Source organism: Fukomys damarensis, unplaced genomic scaffold (genome assembly GCF_012274545.1).
Source record: "Fukomys damarensis isolate Sample0158 unplaced genomic scaffold, DMR_v1.0_HiC HiC_scaffold_24, whole genome shotgun sequence".
Classification (NCBI taxonomy): domain Eukaryota; kingdom Metazoa; phylum Chordata; class Mammalia; order Rodentia; family Bathyergidae; genus Fukomys; species Fukomys damarensis.
In genome coordinates, this window is record NW_022900936.1 from 69804423 (window position 1) to 69829482 (window position 25060).

Below are 25060 nucleotides of genomic sequence, written 5' to 3' on the forward strand. Positions count from 1 at the left end.
AAAAAAAAAAAAAAAAAAAAAAAAAAAAAGAAAGAAAGAAAGAAAAAGAAAACTGGATACCTGGGACCCAAAGAGATGGGATAAGTTGTCTCACAGAGATAGGCAGGAGTTCAAAGACCAGTAGGGAAGGCCCATCTAAGGACTGTGTTTTGGGAAAGGGTGGGGGCAGAGCAGGGAAAAGTCTGGTTTGAAATCCTGGTTGTGCATTGGAATCACCAGTTTTCTTGTTTAAAAAACATAGATTCTAGCCTCAGATCACATCTACTGAATCAAACCTCAAGTGTATGGTTGGAATCTGTATTTTTTTAAGCCAATCAGGTAGACTGCTCTAGATTAAGAGGTGGGACATAACAATATGAATCTTGTTTAAAACCTGAATTTTAAAAATGTTTAGTACATTTGCAACAATGACTACATTAATCATGGGGAGTATGTAAATGAACACAAAGTAATGCTTTTTCATACCTTTCCTCTCTTATTCCTTCCCCCTCCCTCCCTCCTCTTCTCTCTTTTACTTTGCTCTTTTAATTTATTTATACTTCAGGTTTCTCATAAAAGAGAAACTATATAATATTTAAGCTTTTGCGTCTGATTTATTTCACTTAAACCTGAATTTTAAAAAATGTGTGAGAGGTGTTTTGGAACCCCTTAGCAAATTTTAATAGATTGCTTTTTAACAACAAATTACTTTTAAGTGGCTCAAGAAAAAAAAAGAAAGCAAATGAGACACATATTGGGGGGAAGGGTAATGTGTAATGGGGGGTCAAACTACTATTAGACTATTTTAGTGTGAGCCAAACACGAGGCTAACTGATGGAAACAACCTATGATCCTCCATCTGGCCCTAGAGGATGCAGCCTGGTGACAAAGACCCATGCTCTTCATGGTTGAAGAGCTACCAGTTCCACAGTGAGGCACTGCCACAGCTACAGCTGCATCTTCTTGGTGTGACGTTGGGCCACAGTGACCCCTAGAGGTACTCTGTGCACTCTGGGGCAGAGCAGCCTCCCAACCACTTTGGCACATTCAGGACCTCAAGAGATGATTCACCACTATCACATCCCACTGCCCTTTATTACATGGCCCACATCAAAGTGCAGTGCCTAGCCAGGAACAATGGCCCATGCCTGTAGTCCCAGTGCTCAGGAGGTTGAGGCAGGAGGATCACAAGTTCAAGTTCCACTTGGGCAACTTAGTAAGAACCTGTCTCAAAATGAAAAATAACAAGGGCTGAGGATGTTAACACAGTACACAGACCCCAAGTTTAATCTGCTTGGCTTACTCCCATAACCTGAGGGTTGGTTCTCAAAGGTGGGGCTAAAATAACAAAAGGACCACTAGATCCCTGATAGACAATCCCAGATGACAACACTGAGGAAAGCAGGCCAGATGGAGGAGGCCAGCCCTGACCAGCTCAACCAGGGGGACATGGGCAGCAGGTGGAAATGTGCAGCAAGGCACATAGCATAGGAGGGCTGAGAAGGGACAGAGAGCAGACTCCAGGGCAGAGATGGGGGGCGGGGAAGGATGCTAATGGAAAGTCCGTAAAACACAGAGTTGATGTCAATGACACACAAGGTAAGGCCACGGGACACATGACACTCAGGCTTATTCCAAGTGTAGGGCAAGCTGTACCTGGCTCTGCAGGAAGCCATTCCCTCCAGATCAGGCTGCCTGTCCTCCTGGACTCTAATGAAAGGCCTAAGGGAGTATGCTTGAAGGTATGAGGGTGAAATGTCAGCAGGTATTTAAGGGCTAATATACCCATCTACCTAACCTTTGCAACCTATTTAAGATGCACTCTTGCTACATACAAATTTGACCAAACAGCTTCAACCTACAGACCAAAGAGTTTATCTCTGCAGGGGAGAAACATTACGGAGTAAACCCCTCACCCAGAGGCTTCCCACGCAGAGCCCACCTAGTCTGGCAGTCCCTCCCTCTCAGCAGGAGAGTAACAGCACACAAAGCTGAGACCAGGACTGAGCCTGCACTAAGGGTTGGAGACCTGCTCAGGTCCAGTTGGCTATGTTTTTCTACCAGAGGGACAAAATGATTGCTGGGGAGAGGCGCAGAGATCTGCTGTACCTGGCAGCCACACTGTGGGCACTGACATGACCTGATCCAGAGGAAAATTCCAAGCTCAACCCAGTATTACATATAAAGTTTTCTTGGGAAAGACTCGCAATGAGTGTTCAGGCAATAATTCAACTATCACCATTATGGACCAACAAAATACTGCATATAAAAAAGGCCTTTGTGCATTACAGGCTCTTAAGCTCTACTTTTTCCAATGACTAGGCAGTATATTTCCTAAGAGATAAAATCCTAAGACACTTTAACTTTCTAATCTCTGCCATCTAGGAGAGGCAGGCATGAGAAGAGCTCTGGCTGCAGCAGACGAAGGGGCAGACAGAGCCAAGCACGGTGGCAAGGCCAGGTCGGGCTGGCCTCAGAGATGCATAGCAGGTGCCTAGGGCTCTTCCCTCAGATCTGCACCCTCATGCTCCTAGAGAAACACTCAGGCCCCACCGTCAACCCTGCACTGAGGAGAGAAAGAAGACTTTTTGGTCACAGTGACATTTTGGCTCTCTATCCGTGAAAAACACCAGCACAAGTTAATGGGGAACAGTATGACAGAACAGAACAGTATTAATAAGACTACACATTCTACCTCCCAACTTTTCCTTTTTACTCCAAGACAGCAAAGTAAATCATTATCTTCTCATTACTTCCTTTTATCAGAGACAAACACCAAGACATTACAAAAAAAAATAATTCTTTTGGTACCACTTAGACAGACAGTAGTGATATGACAGATTTCCATCAGTCTGTGACCCCCAAGATATTTTACTGTCACTATTATGCTACCCCAAAGCAGGACTCCAGGTCAACCTAACTCTAGAGATTTGCTTCAGAAAAACAGCTGTCCTTTACTCCATGGATGCTAAGGGCACTTGTAGCTTTAGGCCCAGGCTCCACCTGGCTCTGTGCTACCCAGTGGACCACAGGCACAGAGGGAACACAGAATACAGCACACTGGCACCATACAATCACTAAAACAACCATTCCCCTGGAGCCATGCAGAGACTCTCATAAATCCCAAAAATCATCCTCTAATTTTCACACACTTGCTTTATTTCTTTCCAAGAGCTAAGGAAGATTCAAATCAGAAGACATTAAAGTCCCTTTAGCTCATGTAGTAAAAAACAAAACAAAACAAAAAAAACAGACTCTTCTTACCTGAGGCCCACAGATGGAAAATTTGAGCTGTCTTGCTTCTCTTAGCCCTGTGTGCCCCATACTTTGCAGGTGACTTCCTTGGAAAGGAGAACTCTAAAGGCAAGGTCTGAAACTCTCTGAGCTTCAGTTTCCTCACAGGTAAAATTGAAACAGTGTATTTACTCCTGAGAGATCACTACCAGACAAGTAAAGCAGTGAGCTTAGTGTGTAAAACACACTGAGCAGAAAACACAGTTGTTGGGTGCTTCTGGACACACAGAAGTGGAGGAACAACAGGTTCATGAGAGAAGAAATAAAATAAATTATAATCTGTACTGTACTTTGGTAGGACAATGGAAGATTTCTAAAAGCTAATCAGATCCTACGGGAAAAAACCATATAATACCAAACTTCAAGAAGCTCAGCAGACAGATATATCAAAAACACTGCATGGTTTATAAACAGTGCCTTCCTTCACACATTCTTTATCCAGCGGGACATAAATGTAGCGCCATCTTGGGAACCCAGTCCTTTTGTAAACTTGACACCAGATTGGCTCTCCATCTGCAGATGTAACTGCTTTCTTACTAATTAGTCCCCAAGCTAAAAAGAAAGAAAGAAAGAAAACTGACACAATAATTACAGATCATTCATTGTTCAGAGGGAATTTTAGTCTCAAATTTAGGATTCCATCATTTCTTTAAAGCAAAGCCACTAAAACATATGAGCCTGCAGAGGGCATACCTGCTTCCTTATAGTGGATCAGCACTTATCTTCTGAGGTAATTAGAATGGTTTTCTTGTCTGGGTACCCAGCTGTTCCTTGGCTTTTAGTTCTTCTAGTTTCTTCTCATAGCGGCTCAGGAAGTAATCATCTGGTTCAATCCCTGCATTCTTCAAATTTTCCATGACTTTTTCCAGCTTATGCACGGAATGGGCTCCTGCAATCTTTCTTGTGCTCAGGTATAGAGTGAATTCCTGGAAATCCAGGAGCTTACAGGTGTCCACTGCACAGATATTCCTGATATTGCTAGTTCTATCCAAGTGAGGGAAAAACACCAGTCCTGACAACTTCTCAAGGTCCTGGAGGCTCACCTGAAATTCGGTCAACAGAGGCTGGAAGCCAATGGCTTCATTGGGCACCACAAAGGCCCCCAGGGCCAGCGGCTCAATAGACTCTGGGCTTCTGCGAGCCAGGATCACCTTGTAAAGATGTGAGGGGACTGCCACATTGTCCTCTCCAATCACCTAAAAGCAAAGCAGCCATATTAGTGACGCTGATTTGTGTGAGCAGCTCCCAAATTTTTCCTCAAAAAATTTACAAAATATATAAGGATTCTCTGATAAGCCAGTTTACCACATCCCAATGAATTAAAATTCAACAGCCAAAAGTAATAACTAAAAATAAAGACTTATAGAGAAGAGGAGTATCTAACAGGTCAGTTCTGATGACATTCTTTAAAATAAAGCCACCACAAAGAGCAAGAGTCACAGTCTCTGCTCTGTAGGGCAAAGGACAAAGTGATGCCATGAGTGAGTCCTGGTTTTAATGGCAAGAAAAGCTGTCATTTTCTTTTCATCTCATAATCAGAATCTCTGTTCTAAACACTGAAAGGTTAGCTTGGGTACTCCCAGGTCCAGAAATAAAAACATGGCCATGGTTTACCAAACTCATGAGGGATCTAAACAGCTGTGGGAGAAGAAGTCAGACATCAGAGCAACACTACCTGTGGTATCACCTGGACGGTGGCTCATTTTTTTAAATTAAGTAAATGCAAATGCTTTTGCTCAGAGTTTCGTACACTCTTGGCTATCAAACACAGAACTTCTGAATATGTTGCCAAATCAAACACTCTGGAAAGGTATCCACACAGTGAAGAAGCCAGAGCCAGGGTAAGGCCAAGAAGATGACTAGCTGCCTATGGGGGCTTCCTGAATTAGTGAGATGACATTATTATGAAAGTTTTCCAAATTCTTTCCAGTAGGGAGTTGAAAGGCTTGAAGCCCTTATTGGTTGTCTAAAAAAGAAAAACTGAATATCCATTTACTTAACGGTTCCCAGTAAAATGATATAATCCAACTAAACTATGCTCATGGCACTTCTGCCCCTCCCAGGCAAGAACAGGTTTCCCTCTTGGGTCACACAGCCCTGCCAGCTGCAGGGTTCCCTGTTGGGAACCCAAAGGAGGCAGAGAAATGAGAACTACAAAGCAGATTCTTTCTACTGTTCTCAAATCCCTACCCATGTGGCACAGAGCCTAGGAACTCCACTGCCATCTGCTGTCTCTCATGCAGACCTCTCACTATCCTGCCCAACTGCAAGTCTGAAGGGAAGACCCACCCCAGAGAGGATTTCTCTAAGAAACTATCTCTGAGTTAACTGGTTCCGTGCAGGAGGAGGATAATGAAATTATATAAACTACAGGCACAAAATATTCACTCCAAAAAGTCATGCATGCAGCTAAAAACATACGCATAGTCATTAAGCATACACACACTGAAGGTGAGCCATATGGAAGTGCACAAGTGCCCATAGATCATCTGCAGATGCTAACTCAACAATGAAATGCAGAGGCCCTGAGTCTGGAACTGATGGAAATGCAGAAAAGAGTGCAATCTGCCTTCTCTTGAGACCCTATCATCTAGAGTAGTCAATACCCACAGCCTTCCCTGTAGGCACACCACAGATAGACACCAGTATGCAGAAAAGGTAACAGCACTAAGAAGGCTCTGGAAAGACTGGGACCAGAAAGAAAGGTACAGCAACAAGCGCACCACGGTTCACAAGGCTGAACTGTGCTTCAAGGGCTCCAGGTGCCAGCTAGGGACGCAATAGTCAAGCAAACTTTTGGCGCCACCTTATGGGCATTTCTCAGCACTGTAGCACACTCTCAGACCATAAGCCTTCCACACCATTCATTCACTTGAGTAATTTCTCTCCTCTTGGACTCCTTGAACTGCAATTTTCAGGAATAATTAACTGGTCATGCCCATGTGCTACTAACAAGAGCTCTTAATGAAGTTAATTAAATTCCAGCCAAAAATAAAGAAGTTTGACATTTTAAGTTCCATAGCTTACTGCACTGAAATGTGCTATTTTAAGTTTGTCTGTCTGTCTGGTGGTGGTAGGGATTGAACCCAGGTCCATGGTCACACTAAACATATGCTGTATTACTGAGCTTTACTCCCAGCCCATGACTTCAATGACACTGAATTCCTACTAGGAACCACAAGGTATAATCTTTTCAGACATGACCTTCTTAGGATATTTCAAAGAAGAATAAAATACTATCACCAAAAATAATTAAACAAAAACTAGCTAGGGCCAGGGATTTAGCTCAGTGGTTCTGCCGCCTGCCTCACAAGAGCAAGGGCCTAAATTCGATCCCCGGTACCCAAAAAACCAAACAAATAAACAAAACAAAAAAAAAACCTAGCTACTCACTATCTCTTGTGCAATTCAGTTAGCTTTGTTCTCAGGAAACAAGCACCTTTAACGTGTCTAAAACAGGAATCCAGTCCTATTTAGAAATCCAGCAAACCTACTGTTTCTTTCTTCAATTTAAGATTTAAAACAAAATTTAACCTTAAAATATTTTAGGGCTATCGTCTTTGTAGAAAACTCAATCTACATAATACATTTTTTCCAGTTTTGAGAAAATTAGAAGACTTCCAGAAAATGTTCCTCGACCTGGCTTTGCCATTAAGCTGGTCAGGGGTGCCTGTGTCTTGTTTCTTTATTTACAACATAGAAGACAGCAATCTTGATGCTGCCTATTGGACAGATTGACAGGAGGACACAATGATAGGCCAGCTTAAAAAAAAAAAAGAAGATTTCAAAATCTGCAAGACCTAAGTAAAAAGGTATTTTCTGTGGTAGATGTCATTCAAATGACAGGACACCAACTGAAAAAAAAAAAAAAAAAAAAAAAGGTTTTTAGGTGGGACAATGGTAAAACATGGCATCAAGGAAGATTACGAGAGTGAGAAGTCAAAATGAGTTTCATGGGCAAGAAATCAAATTAGGTACAAATAATGCCCAAACAAAGGCCTTCTTGGGCTTAACCTAAATAAATCTTTAGTATCAACAGATCAGCAACAACCCTTTCACATGAGATTTAGGAATAAAAATATTTTACAGAGGAAACCTTTGCTGCTGTTAGATTACCCAAAAGTACCAAACTCTTCTCAAGACTGCAACCAAAATGGGAAATCCCCTGGGATGACGAGAAAATACAATCTACGTAACAGCTCTAAGCCCATGCTCATTTGTGACCTGAAGTCAGCTCTCTCACATGCTGGACTGAGCTTGTTTTCTTACATCCAAGAAGCAGAAATAATAATTTACATCCACCTCTACCCCCAGAAGAGGATGGCAAGAAGCAATATCTAGGCTAAGCACACCATTATTAATATTACATGTATGGTTACTACGCCTTTAACAAAATATCAAGCAGCATCTTGAGAAAAAAATAAGTTCCTGCTAGTCAGACAGACATATTTGGTGACATTCCCCTAGTAAGACAAAAAAGGAAATTACAAAAAATAAAAATGCTGGGACACATCAAGAGACCAAGCCATTTCAAAATCATGCCAATCGAGTGAAAGAAACTATGTGAGTTTGGGAAATTGGGACTCCGTATTTGAGAAGGCAGAAGGAAGCAAGAGGGTGCCAGCAGGCAGAGAAAAGTCACCAAGAATATGGTCATCCTTGTGTTATCTGCAGCCTCAGCAGGTGCTAGTGAGGCAACTCAAACCCTGGAAGCCAAACAAGCACCCTCTTCCCAGACTGTTGGCTATCCTGGAAGATAGGGTGGGGGTAAGTAGATCAAGTCTTAAGTTTTGCAACTAAGGCAGACATACAAATAAACAAGTTTTTCCTAAATATAAAACATGAGACATTAAAAAAAAAAAGTACTTCTTTATATCCATCACATTATGTGTGAAGATTCCTGGGGCAAGTTTTCAATTTCCTCCCCCTCCAAAAGTATTGGTGGACATATGAGCAGTGTTGGCTCACGATGAAGGATACAGACTGTCAAATACTTCTCACATTACAACAGCCACTGTGCTATAAAATCTGTGGCTCGTTTTCTTGTCAGGTTATTTCTAATGTCCACACCAAAATCTTCAGGTATGTTTCACTTGTCTGGAATCAATCTCTTCTCGAAATGGGAACTTCAGAGAAAGCACATGGATGACCTCAGCTATAATAAAGGGGTGAGTCTGATTAGAGCTGTCAGATGACTCACATCTGATAAAGTCACTGCTACTCCTCTTCCCTTAGGCTCCCATTCACTCCAGTCCTACAATGCTATGATCCTCTACTACATATTCTAACAGACATTTCTGGCTCTAAGGACTCTTCCTCATGGCCCATTTTCTGCTATTTCTGCATGCCAGCAAATATTACCTGTAACTGCTCTGCATCCACACTATGTTTTATTACCTGCTGGCCTGGAGCTTTTGTACATCAAAACCAAAGGAGTCCTTTTATTGTAGATTTTTGAAAGCCTCACAGAACAACGTTCTGAATGACTGGCGACTGTTGTAAAAGGTGGCGAGGCCCATGTTTGGATCTCCCCCTCGATGACTGCTAGCTATTTTACTCGGACTTCATCCCTCCAAGCCTGTTTCCTTGTCCATGAAAGGGTTACAAAGGCCTGAGTGAGACAGCATATATAGAGCTACTTATATTCTGCCTGGTATACACGCCTTTACTCAGTGTGAGTTCATTTACTTCATGTTATCGGACATATAAACACATATACAATTCACTCACTGCCTGGATAAAAATGAAGTACTCATTTTCACTGGGTATATTCTCCTAAAGTAAGGTTTAGGCTATAGCTGTAAACAAGCAGTAAACAGAAAATGGCTAAACAAGAAAACAAAACCCTTTCCAAGCATAATCGCAAGGCATTCCCTTGGAGACAGGAATTCAGAGTTCAAATTATTTGTTCTTGAGAGGAACAAACTGATCTCTAGGGCTGTGCAATGCTGTTACTGTTCTCAGCATTAGAAAAGGACATAATTTTATCTGCATGTTTCATTATGAACTGCCTACTTTTAAGCCCTTCTTGCTAGAGAATAGCCTGAATATTTTAGCTGGGCACTCAAGGTTTCTGTCACCAGGCACAGATCTTGCCTTCTGTTTTTATCTCCTCCCTATGTGAATGCTCTAATTCACTGTTTTTCAGCATATGTACTACCTTTTCTTATCTCTTCCCCTTGTGTAGGTTTCCCTTTTCCTTAGCAAAAGATTTGTTTGTTTGTTTGTTTTTTGTTGTTTTTTTTTGGTACTGGGGATCGAACTCAGGACCTTGCACTTGCAAAGGCAGACAGCAGCGCCACTGAGCTAAATCCCCGGCCCAGCAAAAGTTTATAAATTGTGTACTATATATGAAGAGCACAGCAATCCCTTTACTTTAGACTTTTGAGTTTTTTGTTTTGTTTTGTTTCTGGTACCGGGGATTGAACTCGGGTCCTTGCGCTTGCAAGGCAGGCCACCGACTTTTGAGTTTTATATGTGAGTGCTCATACATATAAAATTGGAGGCCCATTAAAAATTTTTAAATGGTTTTGATCCCTGGTTCAAAAAAAATTTTTAAATGACAAGAATTTAAAGACAATTTTGCCAATTTAAGTACTAAGAGACCATATTTTGCTTTGCTGGTAATAAACACACTAAAGATTTTCAAATTTAAAATTTACTTCAAGTTTGACCTAAAAACAAAACAAAAAAATGACAAATCTAACAAAAGCTATAGTATTATAAAAAAAACTTGTTAGTGAAAAAGGTCATTTTGATATGCTTCTGAGAAAGATGAAAAACGCTATGACTCTCCAGGGATATAGATTATTGTTAACATTAAACTTTATATACACACACATAACATACAACAGAACTCTCTGCCTTCTTCACGACCAGGGTCTGTACATCCTCACCCTTCTCAAAACAACATAGGAGGGCCAGGGATTTAGGTCAGTGGCGCCATGCCTGCCTCACAAGCTTGAGGTCCTGAGTTTGATCCCCAGTACCAGAAAAAAACAAAAACAAAACAAAATATAGGAACACAGAAGACAGGGAGGAAAGACGTTCCTGATAGGGACCACTAAAGACAACAGAATGCATGTATATTATGTATGCTCTTTGGGGTTCTCTCTCCTCTCCTCCTGCCTCTCTCTCTCTTCTCTCTCTCTTGAAAAGTTAAAAATAAATGTGGTAAACACACATGATAAGCCAGGCAGCAGAAAAAGCACTCCCAAGTCAACTTGCTGTCTAGATCTTGGTTTCCAAATATCAATCGACACTAAGAAGAACCCATGGTTCGGCCAAGATGAGCCTAAAACGAAGTCTCATGCCAGAAAGTAGGAAATACTAAAAATTTTAAAAAGCTGATGAGGCAAAAGAACACAGAAGACAACTTGAAAGGGATCCCGGTGACCAAATCTGGGCAATTTGAGCATCAAGGTGAATAATCACAACAAACTGATTAATACTCACTGAATAAAATCAAGAATCCTGGCATGTACATTGATAACAAATTGGAAGAAGAATATCTAAGAGTGGTAGGAGAAATAAGAATTAGAAAATCACCCTTTGTCAAGAATGGGAGCAACAACTAATTCAGACAAGAATCATCAATGGAACCTCAAACTACTGAGTGAGAGTTGAGCATGATCTCAAAGTATTTCACACATTACTTACTGATCTCAAGAAGAAAAATGGTGAAGAAATGTACCTTCAATAACAGGACAAACTGGCACACACACCTCCTCCTCATGTGAGACACAAAACCACTTCCATGATGTTCTGCGGAAAACATCATCCATCAGGAGAAAACAACTAATAATCCAACCTGTAGGACATACTATGGAACAGCTCACCCACACTCAATAAAAATGTTCCTACTGACGGAGAAAGAGATGTGACAAGGGAGTCAATGAACAATCCTGAACTGGATACCAGGTGAAAAAGTCTTCAAAAAAGACATTCTGTGGGCAGCTGGTAAAATTCAAATATGGATTTTTACTAGGTATTATTATTATATGTTGGATTTCATGAAACTGATAATTATTCTTTATGTGAAAGAATGAATAATTAGGAGGAACAGGACATGCAACTGCAATCAACTCTCAAATGGTTCAGAAAATAATTAAAAAATAGGTATCTATATGGGGGAGGGGAGAACACGTGTGGCAAATGTCTACAATTACTGAAACGGGTGAAAGAAATGGGGGTCTTTATTTTGTTCTTATAACATTTCCATAAATATGAAATTATTTCCAAATAACATGTTAGAAGATTTTAACTTGCTTTGCAAAATAACTAATGAATAAAGATTAAAGTGGGTTTCCAGCTCAGGAAAGTTACCAGAGCACAGGGTTTTGCAAACGAAATGGCATTAATGAGGAACAGGGCCGAACACATACATGAAAGTGCTGAGGATGACAGAAGAGTGCATTAGTAGACTAGGAATTGCCATGTGTTTCTGGAACACGAAAGATGAATGTGATGACACTGTTAATATTCAATTAAAAAAAAAAAAAGAAAAAGAAAGGAGCCAAAGCTCAGATTCTTTCCATTCCTGAAGCAATGTCCATGAATGAGTAAAGGGTGTCAAAAATCAAGGGTTGTGACTAAGAAACCCACCTGTAGAATTACTGTTCTTCAATAATCTGTAGAATTCCTGGCAGCCTTTGTTCTGCCCTCAGGACAAGGCCAGGAAGACAATCTCTAAAGGAATGGCTCTCAAACCTGATGGCATACACAAACTGCCCCCTAAGAGCACATCATACAAGTAAACTTTGGAGACCTATCACCAAGTTTTAGGGCCCTTTCAGACAAGCAAGGACTCAGGGAGTTTATCATCTACTGACTCTCAAAAAATATTTCTGAGGATGTACTTCACCACAAGAAAAGAAAAATGGAGAAGAGGAATTTAAGATAAAGTGTACCTAAGCTAGGAATATAATGCAAACACACAAAATGCCAGCCATACTGTTGACTTAAAGCAAAGGCTGAGTTCGCCAATGGTCAGCTCTTGACCCAATCTTCCGTCTTGAAACTCCATCCTGGACATCACGCTCCCGTGGTTGCACTCCCACTTTAAAGGCTCTGACTCTTTCATTGATCGCCCTCCTTTTGACTTCAAATGTCCAAGCACTCCGGGGTGCAGTGCTCTTGTCTATTCTTACGTAGGATCTCACTCTAGCTTTACACACCCTTGTGTGCTCACCACTTTGAAGACAATCTCTACTCCCTCTCCTCTGAGACCCAACCTCATATCCTGCCTAGTCAACATCTCCATTTGTACATCAAATAATGTCAAATTTGGACATCAAAAAACTTCACATCCAAAATAGAACCCACAATCTCCAGCTTCTAATCCCACTCCCCTCTGCCTTCATCATCTCAGATTAAAAATGTAAGCACTATCCTCAACTCTTCTCCTCCCACCCCACAGTCCAGCAACAGGAGGTCCCTTCAGTTCCACCTTCAAAGCACTTCTTAAATCAGGCCACACCTCACCATTTCTACCACCACCACCCATCCAAGTACTGTTTTCATTTAGAGAATTCTACCGACCTCATACTGGTCCCTTTGGTTCTAATTCTATTCCTAACAAACACCCAGAGTGGTCTTTAAAATTATAACCTAGATTCACCACTCACTATGCTGATCAGAACCCTGCAAGAGCGTCCCAGCTCAATACACTCCAACTTCTTCCTACAGCCTTCCTCTGGGGTGCACATGAGCAAAACTTGTAGAGGAGAAGGTTACATGGGGACATGGATTGGAATAGAATCTGCAGTCGTGGTTCCACACACGGAGCCACAACTCACAAGTTCAAGGCTGCAAACAGTCTTGAGAACCATCCGATAACATTCTGGGAACAGTCTGTTTTGAGAAAGTATATGAATAGCTAGAACCAGGTGTTCATAAAAAATATTTTCTAATGCTCTGCTAAAGATAATTTGTTATTCTCATGGAAGTATAGTGCATGTATCTAATAAAAACCAAGGTTGGAAAGAGTTGGCTGCTGTTTGCCTGTGAGAGTTTTAGCCCTCTACTCCTCGGCAAAACTACATTCCTACTGTCTGGCTGTCCTTCGCGTCCCCAACGACAACAAAAACTCTTCAGTCTCACCCTGGTCTTTGGACATGCTCGGTCCCCCGGCTGGGAAACCTTTCTCCCAGCTGGCTCTCACCTCACTTAGGCTCTGCTCAGTCTTATCTCCTACATGGCTATCCTGTCTTTCTCACCCCCATGACAATCCTTTACCATTTTTTTTTCTACAAGGCATCTTTTTATGTGTGGCTTCTCCAAAAAGACATAAGTTCTGTGAGTGCATGCTTTGCCTGCCTTGTTTTTACTGTATCAAAAACCACCAGAGCCAGGGATTTAGCTCAGTGGTCCCGCTACCTGCCTCAGAAGCACAAGGACCCGAGTTTGATCCTGATACCCCCCAAAAAACCCCACCAGAACAGCACCAAATACATAGCAAAATTTAATAAAAATGTGTTAAATGAATGGCTGTGGTGGTGTGCACTACTATGGTGGTGTGGTCCCAGCTGCTAGGGAGGCTGAGGCAGGAAGATCACCTGACCTACAAGATCAAGATCAGCCTGGGCCACAGAGCAAAACCCACATCAAAAAAACTGTTGAATAAAAAGAGAGAAGAGGGAGAAGAGAGGGGGGAAAAGAGATAAGAGAGAAGAGCAGAACAAAAAGTCAGAGGACTTCATATGTTAATGTCTTAAAAAAAACAAGTGATTTACCTTTATGAAGGAGTATGATAATGAGGTTAAATAATCTGAATTAGAAAGTAAAAGCATATTATTACATTTTAAAATATAATAATTATACCTTTACCTTCCACATCTCAGTTTTTTCCCATGTTTATTGTAATAGTGATCTTTTCACTGGCACAGACTTAACGACAGAGAATTATATCTACTTCTTTGCAAGTCCAAAACACTACTTACACACTCACAATGCCACAAATGTTGGTTTTGTAATTTCAATACAGCCAGGATTACAAAGTTAAGAACCAACAAGAGCTAGAGCTAGAGTAAATATAAATGTATGAACAGGCTGGGCCAGCACTAAGCTGAATTGAAGATTGTGTACTCAATCTAAGAAGGTTAATACTGCTGGGCATGGGGGGCACCCACCTGTAATCACTCAGCACTCAGGAGGCAGAGGCAGGAGGATCACAGCCTGGACTACATAGTGACCTCAAAGTCAGTCTGAATTACACAGCAAGACTGTCTCAAAAAAAAAAACAAAAAAAAAACAAAAAACACTTATTCTCTCATCTAACAAACTGATGCTTATGGGAACATATGCAAAGTGTGATCAATCTATCTGATTTTTTTTTTTTTTTTTTTTGGCCCCAGGGATCGAACTCAGGAATTCTCTCACCTTCCAGCAGGCACTGTGCCACTGACCTAACCCCCCCACACCCTCTATCTGATTTTTTTTTTGGGTGGGTCTGGGAATCAAACTCGGGTCCTTGCACTCCTCTATCTGATTTTTTAAAGAGAATATAAAACCTAGATTCATGTGAAAGCAATCTCCCAATTATTAAACATTACCAGCCAGTTCAAAAATAACATGCTGTGCAAGTCAAATGAAATAATACCCAATGGGCCAGACACTGCATGAGCGGCCTCAGTTTACAAACTGCTACAAGCAAAATTCAAAATAAACTACAGTTGGCAAACATAAATCTAAATACGTAAATCTTGATGTTGTATAAATGACAGATTAAGAATACTAAGGGCCGGGGATTTAGTTCAGTGGTTTCAGCGCTTGCCTCCCAAGTACAAGGACCAGAGTTCGACTCCCGGTACCCTGGCCCCCCCAAAAAAGAAGTAAATACTTAAATATATTACATAAGGTAAGTAGTGTAAAGTCTGCCATAAGAAAATATAAAACTGGGGCCGGGGATTTAGCTCAGTGGTTCTGCTGTCTGTCTTGCAAGCACAAGGACCTGAGTTTGATCCCCGGTACCAAAAAAAAAAGAGAAAAAGAAAATATAAAATTAAATATGTACCTGACAGAAATTGGAGCAGTGCAATAAGTAAAATAAATTTCACATATTTCATAGTAATAAATCAACTGTTAATTACTGAAAAATCAAAACTTAAGAATACAGTTTAGCCCTCATTATTCGCATTAACCACTAGAAGAACTAGGAAGCTGGACAGTGGGACTGGAACCACAAATAGGAGGCAATACCTTTTCATCATACCTTTTTTCAACCCCATTATGTCAGTTTCAAATATATTATCTCTGTTTAGAAGACTACAAAAATTGTCCTTTAAGTTTTTTTTTTTTCATTTTTTTGAGATGGGGTCTCACTATGTACTTGAGACTGACCTGGAACTTACTATGGAGCCCAGGATGGTCTCAAACTCACAGCAATCCTCCTGCCTCAGCCTCTCGAGTGCTGGGATTACAGGCGTGCACCACCACACCTGGCAACTGTCCTTTAAATTTAATAGAAAGGCATCTTATCTCTAAGGTTCTGTACAAAAACAAAACAAAGAACCTCAGGAATCACAGGTTTATGGGCACAGGCACCAAAGAACACACAAAACACCCTGATCTTCATTCTTCAGTCAGTCTTTAAAGGAATGATAATAGCTAATATTGATTGACTATTTTCTATGTACTAGCTATCAAGGAAACAATGACCCTAACAACCCAATGAGGTAAATACTATCATCCATATTTTACAGATGTTATGGCGTGTGTTTAGATGTTTCCCCAAAGCTTCATGCGGTCATAGGTAGCTGAATCTATCTAGAGTGTGAGAGCTGGAATTGATTCAGCTCAAGGGCCCTAGGATTAAGGGGTGTGAGTGCTACCCATCTAAGTAGTCGGGGGTAAGATAAAAGGGGCAGAAAGACACTTTTAAAGTCCCTTGTTGCTTTGCCTGTCTGCCATGCCACTCTGCCTTGGAGCCAGCCCGATTATGGACTTGAAGTCTCTACAAACTGTGAGCTAAACAAACCTTTCCTCCTCTAATTTTGGCTGTTACGGGTATTCTGTCTCAGCAAGAAGAGAAGAGTAACTAAGAAAACAGACAAAACTGAACTGAAGTCCAAGGGTTATTTTCCCAGGACCATATGCCGCCAGTAAGTATCAAAGTAAAGCTACAAGGTTTTAAATCTGACAGGAACTGTGTGCAGGTAGGCTAGCCTGCATGCTTATGTGGTGGGGGATGTACTGCGGATTGAACCCCGGGCCTTGGTATTAGGCTACAACCCAGCCCCTTTTTTATTTTTTTATTTGAGACAGGATCTTGCTCAATCACCTAAGCAGCCCAGGCTGGACTTAAATTTGTGACCCTTCTGCTTCAGCCTACCAGAGTGCTGGGATTACAGCCTGTGCCACCTCACAAAGCTGAATTATAAGCTTTCAACAACCACCACCACCCCACCATTCCTACTATCCCAAAGTAAGGGGATAAATACCAAGTAAGGGACTGGAAGTTTCTCTGGTGACCTGCTACTGGTGGAGCCCTTTTTAGGGCTTCCTTACTAATTCCAGTACCCTGCTCCAGGCTTTGTTAAGAGACAACGTGTCAAATTAATATTCTTTTATAATCTGGTCCAAGTTGTAGTTTATCTCATAGATAGTATTTTAAATTCTTTGATACAAGACTGTGGACAGTCCCTGATTTCAGTATAAATGAAGGTTCCTTTTCTGTTCTTTCACTTTGACGGTCCTGAGAATATAAACAGTAAAAATGTTTACTTGTTATTTCTTAACTTCAGATAGACTGGTTATAAAGAGAACTGGAAGCAGAGAACCTCAAAATTATCAAAAGAGAAATAGTAACATTTTTTTTACACAAAGAAATTAGGAATGAGAGAAGGCTGCCAGGTTGAAAAAACAGGAAAGAAAGGAAAAAGTAACCAAGACTATAGACTGGGACATGCCACCATTCTGCATATCTTCCTACCACATGACAGGTACTTGACGATTTGCTGAAGTAAAGATTTCCCTGTGTGAGCATAGAGAGGTCCTATTATTTAAAAGACACAAGGAAAACTAATGATAGGGGCTTAGAGGCCAGAATCTGAAAGAAAAGAAAGACCTAAGATCACCAGTAATGCTTTGTAGTAAACACAAAAAGCAAGACTATTATTGAAAGTACACTCTTCAGGAAGCCAATCTTGACTGACCTTTGATGCTGATTATTATGACACTAAACACAGTGGACAGTGGGCAGTTCTCTTACATCTCTTCAAGGCTACTTGAACATGCTCGAATGCCATTCACAACAGAGAGAACCAAGCTAATTCTATTTAATAGTTTTAGATATTCCAAGGTAATAAGAATTCTGATACAGAAAGGATATGTCTTTATATTTTTTAAAATTCTGAATAACAAAATTTTCAAGAACAGTACAAAGAACACTTTCTTCACCCAGTTACCTACTGTTACCATGTTTCTTGGTTTGCTTTACCCCTTCCCACATCTCCTTCCTTTCCCTTCCAACACCCGTCCATATTTTGTCTCTACTTTCCCTAAACTTTTTAAGTCAGACACAGAATCAGAGAATGTAGCCAACTTTCCCAATGACAACCTTTTTTTGGCAACTTGTGTGTGTCCAGTCCAAGATCACACTACACATATTTTCATGACTATTTAGTCTCCATTATTCAGGAAGAGTTGGTTTCTCAGCCTTTCTTTCTATGACACTGTCCCTTTTATAAAGTACAATTTTATAGAATGTCCCTCAATTAGGGTTTGCCTGACATTTTATCCGAGTACATTACACCAAGAAATATGACATATCAGTAAATGACATTATTGCCAATATTAACTCTGGTAACATAGTTAAAGTGTTTCTTCACTACCAACTGATCAGTCCTCACTTTGTGATTAACAAATAATTTACAGGAAGACAACTTAAGACTAAGTAAATGACCTGTTCCTCATAAAACTTCCAGTCACTAGTCCTGGCATCCACTGATTTCTGCCTGAATCATTTGTTATTATTATAGCTGCAAGGCGATTTACATAACTCCTTCACTCTTGCAAATTTACTATTTGACATCTACAATTAAGCAGAATTTCTTCTTACATCCCATGTATATACTTACTTAGAACATAGATTCTTGATTCTATAGATTTATAACCTACTTTATTCTGTGATTCAAATGGTCCAGATGTGACAAATGCAAGCTCCTTCAAGCTCCTTTCAATGCCCCTCTAATGGGTCTGCAATACTTCCTCACTTTCTGCCACAAGATCCTCCATTTTGTGCCTTCCCTGTGCCAGCCCTAGAATCAGCCATTTCTCTGAAGTGCTGAGTCCTTTCAGCAAGAATTAAGAGATTACTGGGGAGTGCTGACAATCAAATCCAGGGTCTAATACATGCTCGTCAAGTGCTCTACCCCTCAGCCAGCCCTTTTAAATTGTATTTTATTTTACTTTTGGTTTACTGAGACAGGGTTTTGCTATGTAGTTCAGGCTAGCTTGAACTCACTATGTAGCCCATGCTGGTCTCAAACTCTCAGCAATCCTCCTGCTTCAGCCTCCTGAATGCTGGCATTAAATTTTATTTTTGAGACAGGATCTTGATAAACTGGCCATGCTGGCCTTGACCTTGTGGTCCTTCTGGCTCAGTTTCCCAAGTAGCTAGGATTATAGGCATGTACCACCACATCCAGCAGGAAGTAGTTTTTCCGAAACCAGAATATGGTCTAAGGTATACTCATTGCTAATAGAATGTCACTACTTCCACATCCTTGGAGATATATTTTTGTAAACTGTATTTTTAAAAATTCTAACCAATATGAGAGAAACAAAACATTTTCTACTACATCATTTAACAGCACAGTTAACATCCACACAAAAAAAACTAGTGAAATGTTCTGAACTATTGCATAATTTTGCCTAAGTTTTGAGCATAATTTCCTTCTACACAGTAAATTAATCAACTCAATCTTTCAATTTTATGAAAACAAAGCACATATAAATCTATAATTTTTTGTTTCACATTTACAAGTCAAAGAAACTCTTTTTCCAATGACTAGAGTAGAGGATTTAACAAAGCCCCAGAATAATTAACATTTGAAACATAAGAGAATACAGAGAGCCGTTTTTTTTCTTCTAAGATTATAAAAAATGCTAAAATTAAATTAGCAAGATGATCAGAGAGAAATTAATGAGAGGAGAGAACTAAAGTGGATTACTTTAAAAATTCTAATCGCTGTGCCTCCTTCACACCCAAGAAATTCCTGGAACTCCCTGAGAGCATGACAGTCCTTAAAAAGAACTTTTCTATCACTTCCCCCCAACAAAGGGAGGTATTTGGATTGATAATTTCATGTGAGAAAAAAGTGGGATATTCATCTGAACCTATGCACATGTATGAGTTAAGTACCCATTGCATCCCATTGGCCCAGAGAAGCTGAGTAAATCAAGTAGGACAGTACAAGCCAAAGGCTGTGTCTTCCTAAATCTGTTCTTCAGGTTATAGAATTATATCACAGACTTTCTCAGGCAAGCCTTTAACCTAGCCTGTATTTATTGCCTACTTCTTCGCTCCAAATACATCTCCTCCCTGACTTCCCCCCAAGCCCTTCAATCCCTCCTTGACTTACTCTGGTGCCTCTTCTTCAATCCACCTTGTCCTCTACCCTATGTAGACCTGATGGTATTAGGGCAGTGGTGGCGAACCTCTCAGAGCTCTCAGCGATAACAAACTGCCCACTGTGGCACAGATTAGTCATCACTGGTAGACAGGACAGTGTGTCATCTCAACCACCTTGGCCGAATGCTCAGGCTGTCTCTCCACAATGACAGCCAGCGTTCCACTTCTCTGGTAACACCTGCCCGTCAGGTATACTCCTCTGTAAGTTGCCTAAGAATTCTCCAGCAACAAGCGGAAGCTTTTGCACTGCTAATTATGCTCTTTTATATCTTTAGTCTCTCTTTCCTTCAGTCTATAAAGTTGCTCAAGCCATCTGGCGTGTAAAAAGAAACTTCATCATTTAAAATCCAAGTTTTTCCAGGGATGTAGCTCACTGGTGCCGCACCTGTCTGGCAAGCACAAGGTCCTGAGTTTGATTCCTGGTACCTAAATAAATAAATAAATAAATAATCCAAGTTTCCCAAGGAAAAGCTTTTCCTCTCATTTATTCAACTCACTGCTGTTTGGCTGTTTTCCTCCTTCCTCACTCAAAACATTTATCCATGGTTAGTCTCTCCTGCGCTCTCTTACTCTTCCTTGTGCCAAATGTCTGAGTTCAGCCCGTTATCTGTCCTACTCCTACTACAGTGATGTCCTCACTCATTTTCCTATCTCTAATCTCTTCATGGATGCTCCTTTTCTCATCTACCTTTCTGCACACTGCCACCAGAATACTTTGTAAAAGCCAAAACAAATCATGCTTAAAACAAACCTATGGCTCCACAGTGCCTTCATCCTAGAATACAAAGTCATCTATGTATTAGCTGGCCCTGTCCTGCCTGCTGCAGAGATCCTTCTTCCCTTGCCAGCCTTCCTCTCTTGTACCATGAGCTCTGGACTCTCTGAATGACACATAAATCCTGCAACCAAGCTGCTCACCACAAACATCCTGGCCATACTATTCCATCTTCTGAAACTGCCATGTTCCCCTCCTGACTCAGTTTACTTTTTACTTATCTATAAAGATTCAGCTCAAATATTTCCTCCTCTGTTAAGCCTTCCAATTCACATAAGTAGTTTTTCAGTCCTTTTCATCTATACATTAATCTCAACTAAAGAGTATTATACTTCCATGTAGTTTATTGTTAATGTGCCTGGCCCTCCTTTTGAATTGTGAACTCCAAAGAAGTCAATGGTTGCTTTTTACCCATCACTGTATTCTCTGTGCTTATAACACCAACAGAAGTTCAATAAATACTGCTGAATAAATGATATTAAAAAGTTGAACAATCACTGGTACTGGGGGAAAAAAGTAGAACATAGAATGGTATTATAATTTCATACAAATGACATAAGCCTGACTGTTACAAGTCCCTACCTGATAAGTAACTGTCTTCTTTCCATCACTTTTAGACTGAGGTAAGGTCAAAGGTCCCGAAACTATCCAAACATCTTCAAACCTCTCTGTCAGTTCACGACAGTACATTTCTATTCTGGAAAACAAATCCAAAAGTGTGTAATATTTTCAAAGACAGACATGAAAAGAAAAGAGGCAAGCTATCACAGTCCCTAGGAAAGATATCAAGAATACTAAATTTGTGAAATTAATTTAAATAAAAACATCACACAAAACATAAACATAGATACAATAATTTTCCCAAAGTTTTACTAAAAAATTTTTAAATCACACAAACAACATATCTACATTTTTCTTTGTGTACACTTACTATACATTTTAGAGCTGAAATTGTTACAGCATTTTTCAGTACTGGAGGCCTGGCTCAGTGGAAGAGCAGCCAACCTGCATGCACAAGGCCCTGAGTTTGATCCCAGAATACCTCCTGCCACAGTCTATTCCATAGTTTTTGAATAAATATTTTTCAAGAATTACATATCATGCCAACATTCATTGCTACTAAAGGACAACTGCATTTATTTTATCATTTCCTCCATAATGCAATATTGTGTTGATTCTCAGGATAAATTTCAAGGGCTGAAATTACTGAATAAATACTTCAATGACTCTTGATTACATGTAAAACTTGTAATAAATACTTTTAATAGGATTATATAAATTCACTCTAAGCTCCATAATATGACGCAACAATTTTACAACACTGGAATTTATAAATTTTAAAACTTTTTCTCAAATTCACCAGATAAAAATGCAAGTGGTTTTATATGCATTTTCTTCACTTGACCTTAGCCAAAAGGCCGAGAAGCAATATATGCATTTTCTTATAGTACAGTTGGAAGCACTCTCCAAATGAGAATACTTGTTATCATTCCTCAAATCTCTTACCTAAAATGTAAAATCAAATTATATTATGGTACATCTGCCTAGTTACAAGCTAAAATTTTCCTCCCATAAATTCATCTCTTGGGGAAAAAAATGTTGAATGTGCCTACAGGTATCCAATCCACAAATCCAGAATGGAAACGCTAAAGGAAAAAGATCTCAAATCTCCAAAAAATAATTAGCAAAAATAAATAAAGATTGACAAATTAAAAAGAACTAAAGAAATACATCAACCAATCTAAGCATAGACTTTGAGTGAATCCTAATTTAAAACCAACCAATCAAAAAATATTAAGAACAATCAAGGAAGCATGATTATTGAACATTAGTAATAAGGAATTACTGTTACTTATTCTAGGGGCATAATAGTTCAGTGACTCCACTTTTAAAAGAATCTTTTGCAAATGGGAAGGAGACTAAGACATGGAAAGAAGAGAAGGGAGAGGGAGAGGATAAAAAAAGAATTGAGATGTGTTACATATACATACCAACTCCCCATGAACAATGCGATCATTATGTACTGCAAATGTAGACTATTAAAAAATAAAAATTGAAAAAATGCTCATTTTCAAAAAATATATTGAAATATTTATGAATAAAACAATATATCTGCAACCTGAATGGGGAAAATGAAGGCATGCAGACGAAACAAATGTAGCCATGACTGACAACTACTATTTGTGTGGGATGCTCTCTTAATTACTTTAAACCATGAAGAACTCTATAAGGAAAATACAATAACCTAAAAAACTTCCATCAGTGCTAATTTTAGATGCTTAAAGAGACAACCTGACAGGACTTATTAACAGGGTCAGAAAAATGCAGGTCCAGATGATTTTTGTTTTGTTTTGTCATTTGAAACAAGGTCTCACTATGTAATTCAAGCTGGCCCTGAACTATGTAGACCAGGCTCACCTCCAACTCCTAGAGAGCCTCCTGGCTCAGTCACCCACACTGTGGGAATACAGGCATGTACTACCACACCTGACTCAGATGACTTTATAGTTAGGTTTTATCAAAACCTAATTAATGGAGCTGGGCATGACGACAGTGCCTTTCGAAAATCCCATCACTATAGGAGCTATAAAGAGGAGGATTACAAGTTTGAGTCCAGAATGGGCAACTTAATGACTTAGTGAGACCCTTCTCAAAAACAATATTTTTTTTGAAAAGAATAGGGATGTAACTCAGTGCAAAGGCCCTGGGATCAATCCCCAGGACCATTAAAAACAAAAAACAAAAAACCCTAGTTAATGGTTACAATGAACTGTACCAGCACTTTTTCTTAAAAGCTCAGGAACATCAGAATATAAGAAAAAAAAATTAGGTGCCTTCTCTGGACACATTCAAAAAAGACATTACTGCCTCAGGATTATTAATTTGAGTAGTTTTTCAAAACTTCACTTTTGAACAGTAGCAAAACACATTAAAAAGAAAAAACAGGCTTTCGTAATGTTCTCCCACAGACTACACTTCCAAAAATCTAGCAAAGAAAATGACCTAAAATATTTGCTTTTAGTAGGATTAGCATCTCAAGAACAAAGACAGAGCCAGCTGATATACACTAATACATTTTCCTGTCACATAATGCATCTTCCATAGAATGTATTTTAAAAACTCTCACAATTTACCTGTTCCAATATCCAGAATTATTATCAAAATTCTGAGGCACAATATTAGAAAGGTAAAAGGTTTCAGCCATGGCTTTCTGTGAAACAAAATAAAAACAGTAACTTACACTGTAATATCCTCCCCTTTGAGATACTTTACAAAGCAAACATGGAAAATTAGTTCCTTATTCACACATTACTTCTGGGCAATTAGTGATTACAGTGCTTCTTTGGATAAATGAAAGCTACAGGTACTCTGGGACAGAAAGACTTATTATCCAAGTAGGACTTTAACTTTGGTGTGCTTACTTTGGCTTATCATTTTTTTTAAGGGGCGTTTTTTTCCCCCACTTTACTGTTGTTTGGTACCAAAAATTGAACTCAGGGCCTCACACTTGCCAGGCAGGTGCTGTACTGGTGAGCCACATCCCTGGCCCTAGCTTATCATTTCTAAAATTCAAATCTATACTATAAACTCTAAGAATTAGTTTCCAATGTAAGACTTATGAGAAAATTCTGGTTTTAAGCTTCTGTCAAAGAATTTCTCAAACACATTCAACTTTCAGGAATGTTAAGAGGTAGAGTATAAGCACATCAGTTCAAAAGTGGCAGAGGAAAAGTGCTTGTTCTGTATAACCTAGGGAGTTTCACTGATGCCTGGGTCCATCTCCACGTTTCTGTAGAGGGTTTTTGCACATTTCCCCAGGTGATCAGTATCCATGGCTGAGAACCACTGTCTTGATAATGACAAGCATCAAGAGTTCACACCATGAATGTCAATCTTATGAAAATCCTCCTTTAACCCCTTTTTGGCAGGGAAATTATCCTACATTAAAGGAGACTAAAGAGATATGCAATTCACAGTTAGGTCCCAGATCCAAAGAGCTGTACAGGACATAACTGGGAATTTGGGAAATCTTACCATCAATTGTATTTCAGATAACTCTATGAAAATATACAAAACTATGTCTATACATACTTCTTGGCATGATAATATTGTCATCTATACAGACACCCTCTTCTTAGGTGACACATGTTCCTGAGCAATCTATTTAGGAATAGAGTGCTATGATGTCTACAACTCTGTCAATGGTTTTAAAACATATACATACATAGAGGGCCAGGGATTTAGCTCAGTGGTTCTGCCACCTGCCATGCAAGTGCAAGGACCTGAGTTCGATCCCCGGTACAAAAAAATATATATATATACATACACACACACACACACACACACACACACACACACACATACAATGCATAAGTAGA

At 39.8% G+C, this 25060-nt stretch overlaps 1 protein-coding gene across 5 annotated transcripts in view; it reads right to left on the reverse strand.

The window, feature by feature from the left end:
- Positions 1 to 25060, reverse strand: part of Exog (exo/endonuclease G) — a 44739-nt gene that overhangs the window by 10815 nt on the left and 8864 nt on the right. For 3 of the 5 annotated variants that reach the window (XR_779138.2, XM_033768148.1, XM_010618593.2), the window contains exons 4-6: positions 23816 to 23892; positions 21264 to 21378; positions 3967 to 4469 (exon numbers count right to left, since the gene is read on the reverse strand). Coding sequence is in view for 4 of the 5 variants with exons in the window: in XM_033768148.1 (XP_033624039.1) it covers positions 4008 to 4469; positions 21264 to 21378; positions 23816 to 23892 (654 nt within the window). In the remaining variant the exon portion in view is untranslated. The other 2 variants (XM_010618583.2, XM_033768147.1) reach the window with 2 other exon arrangements.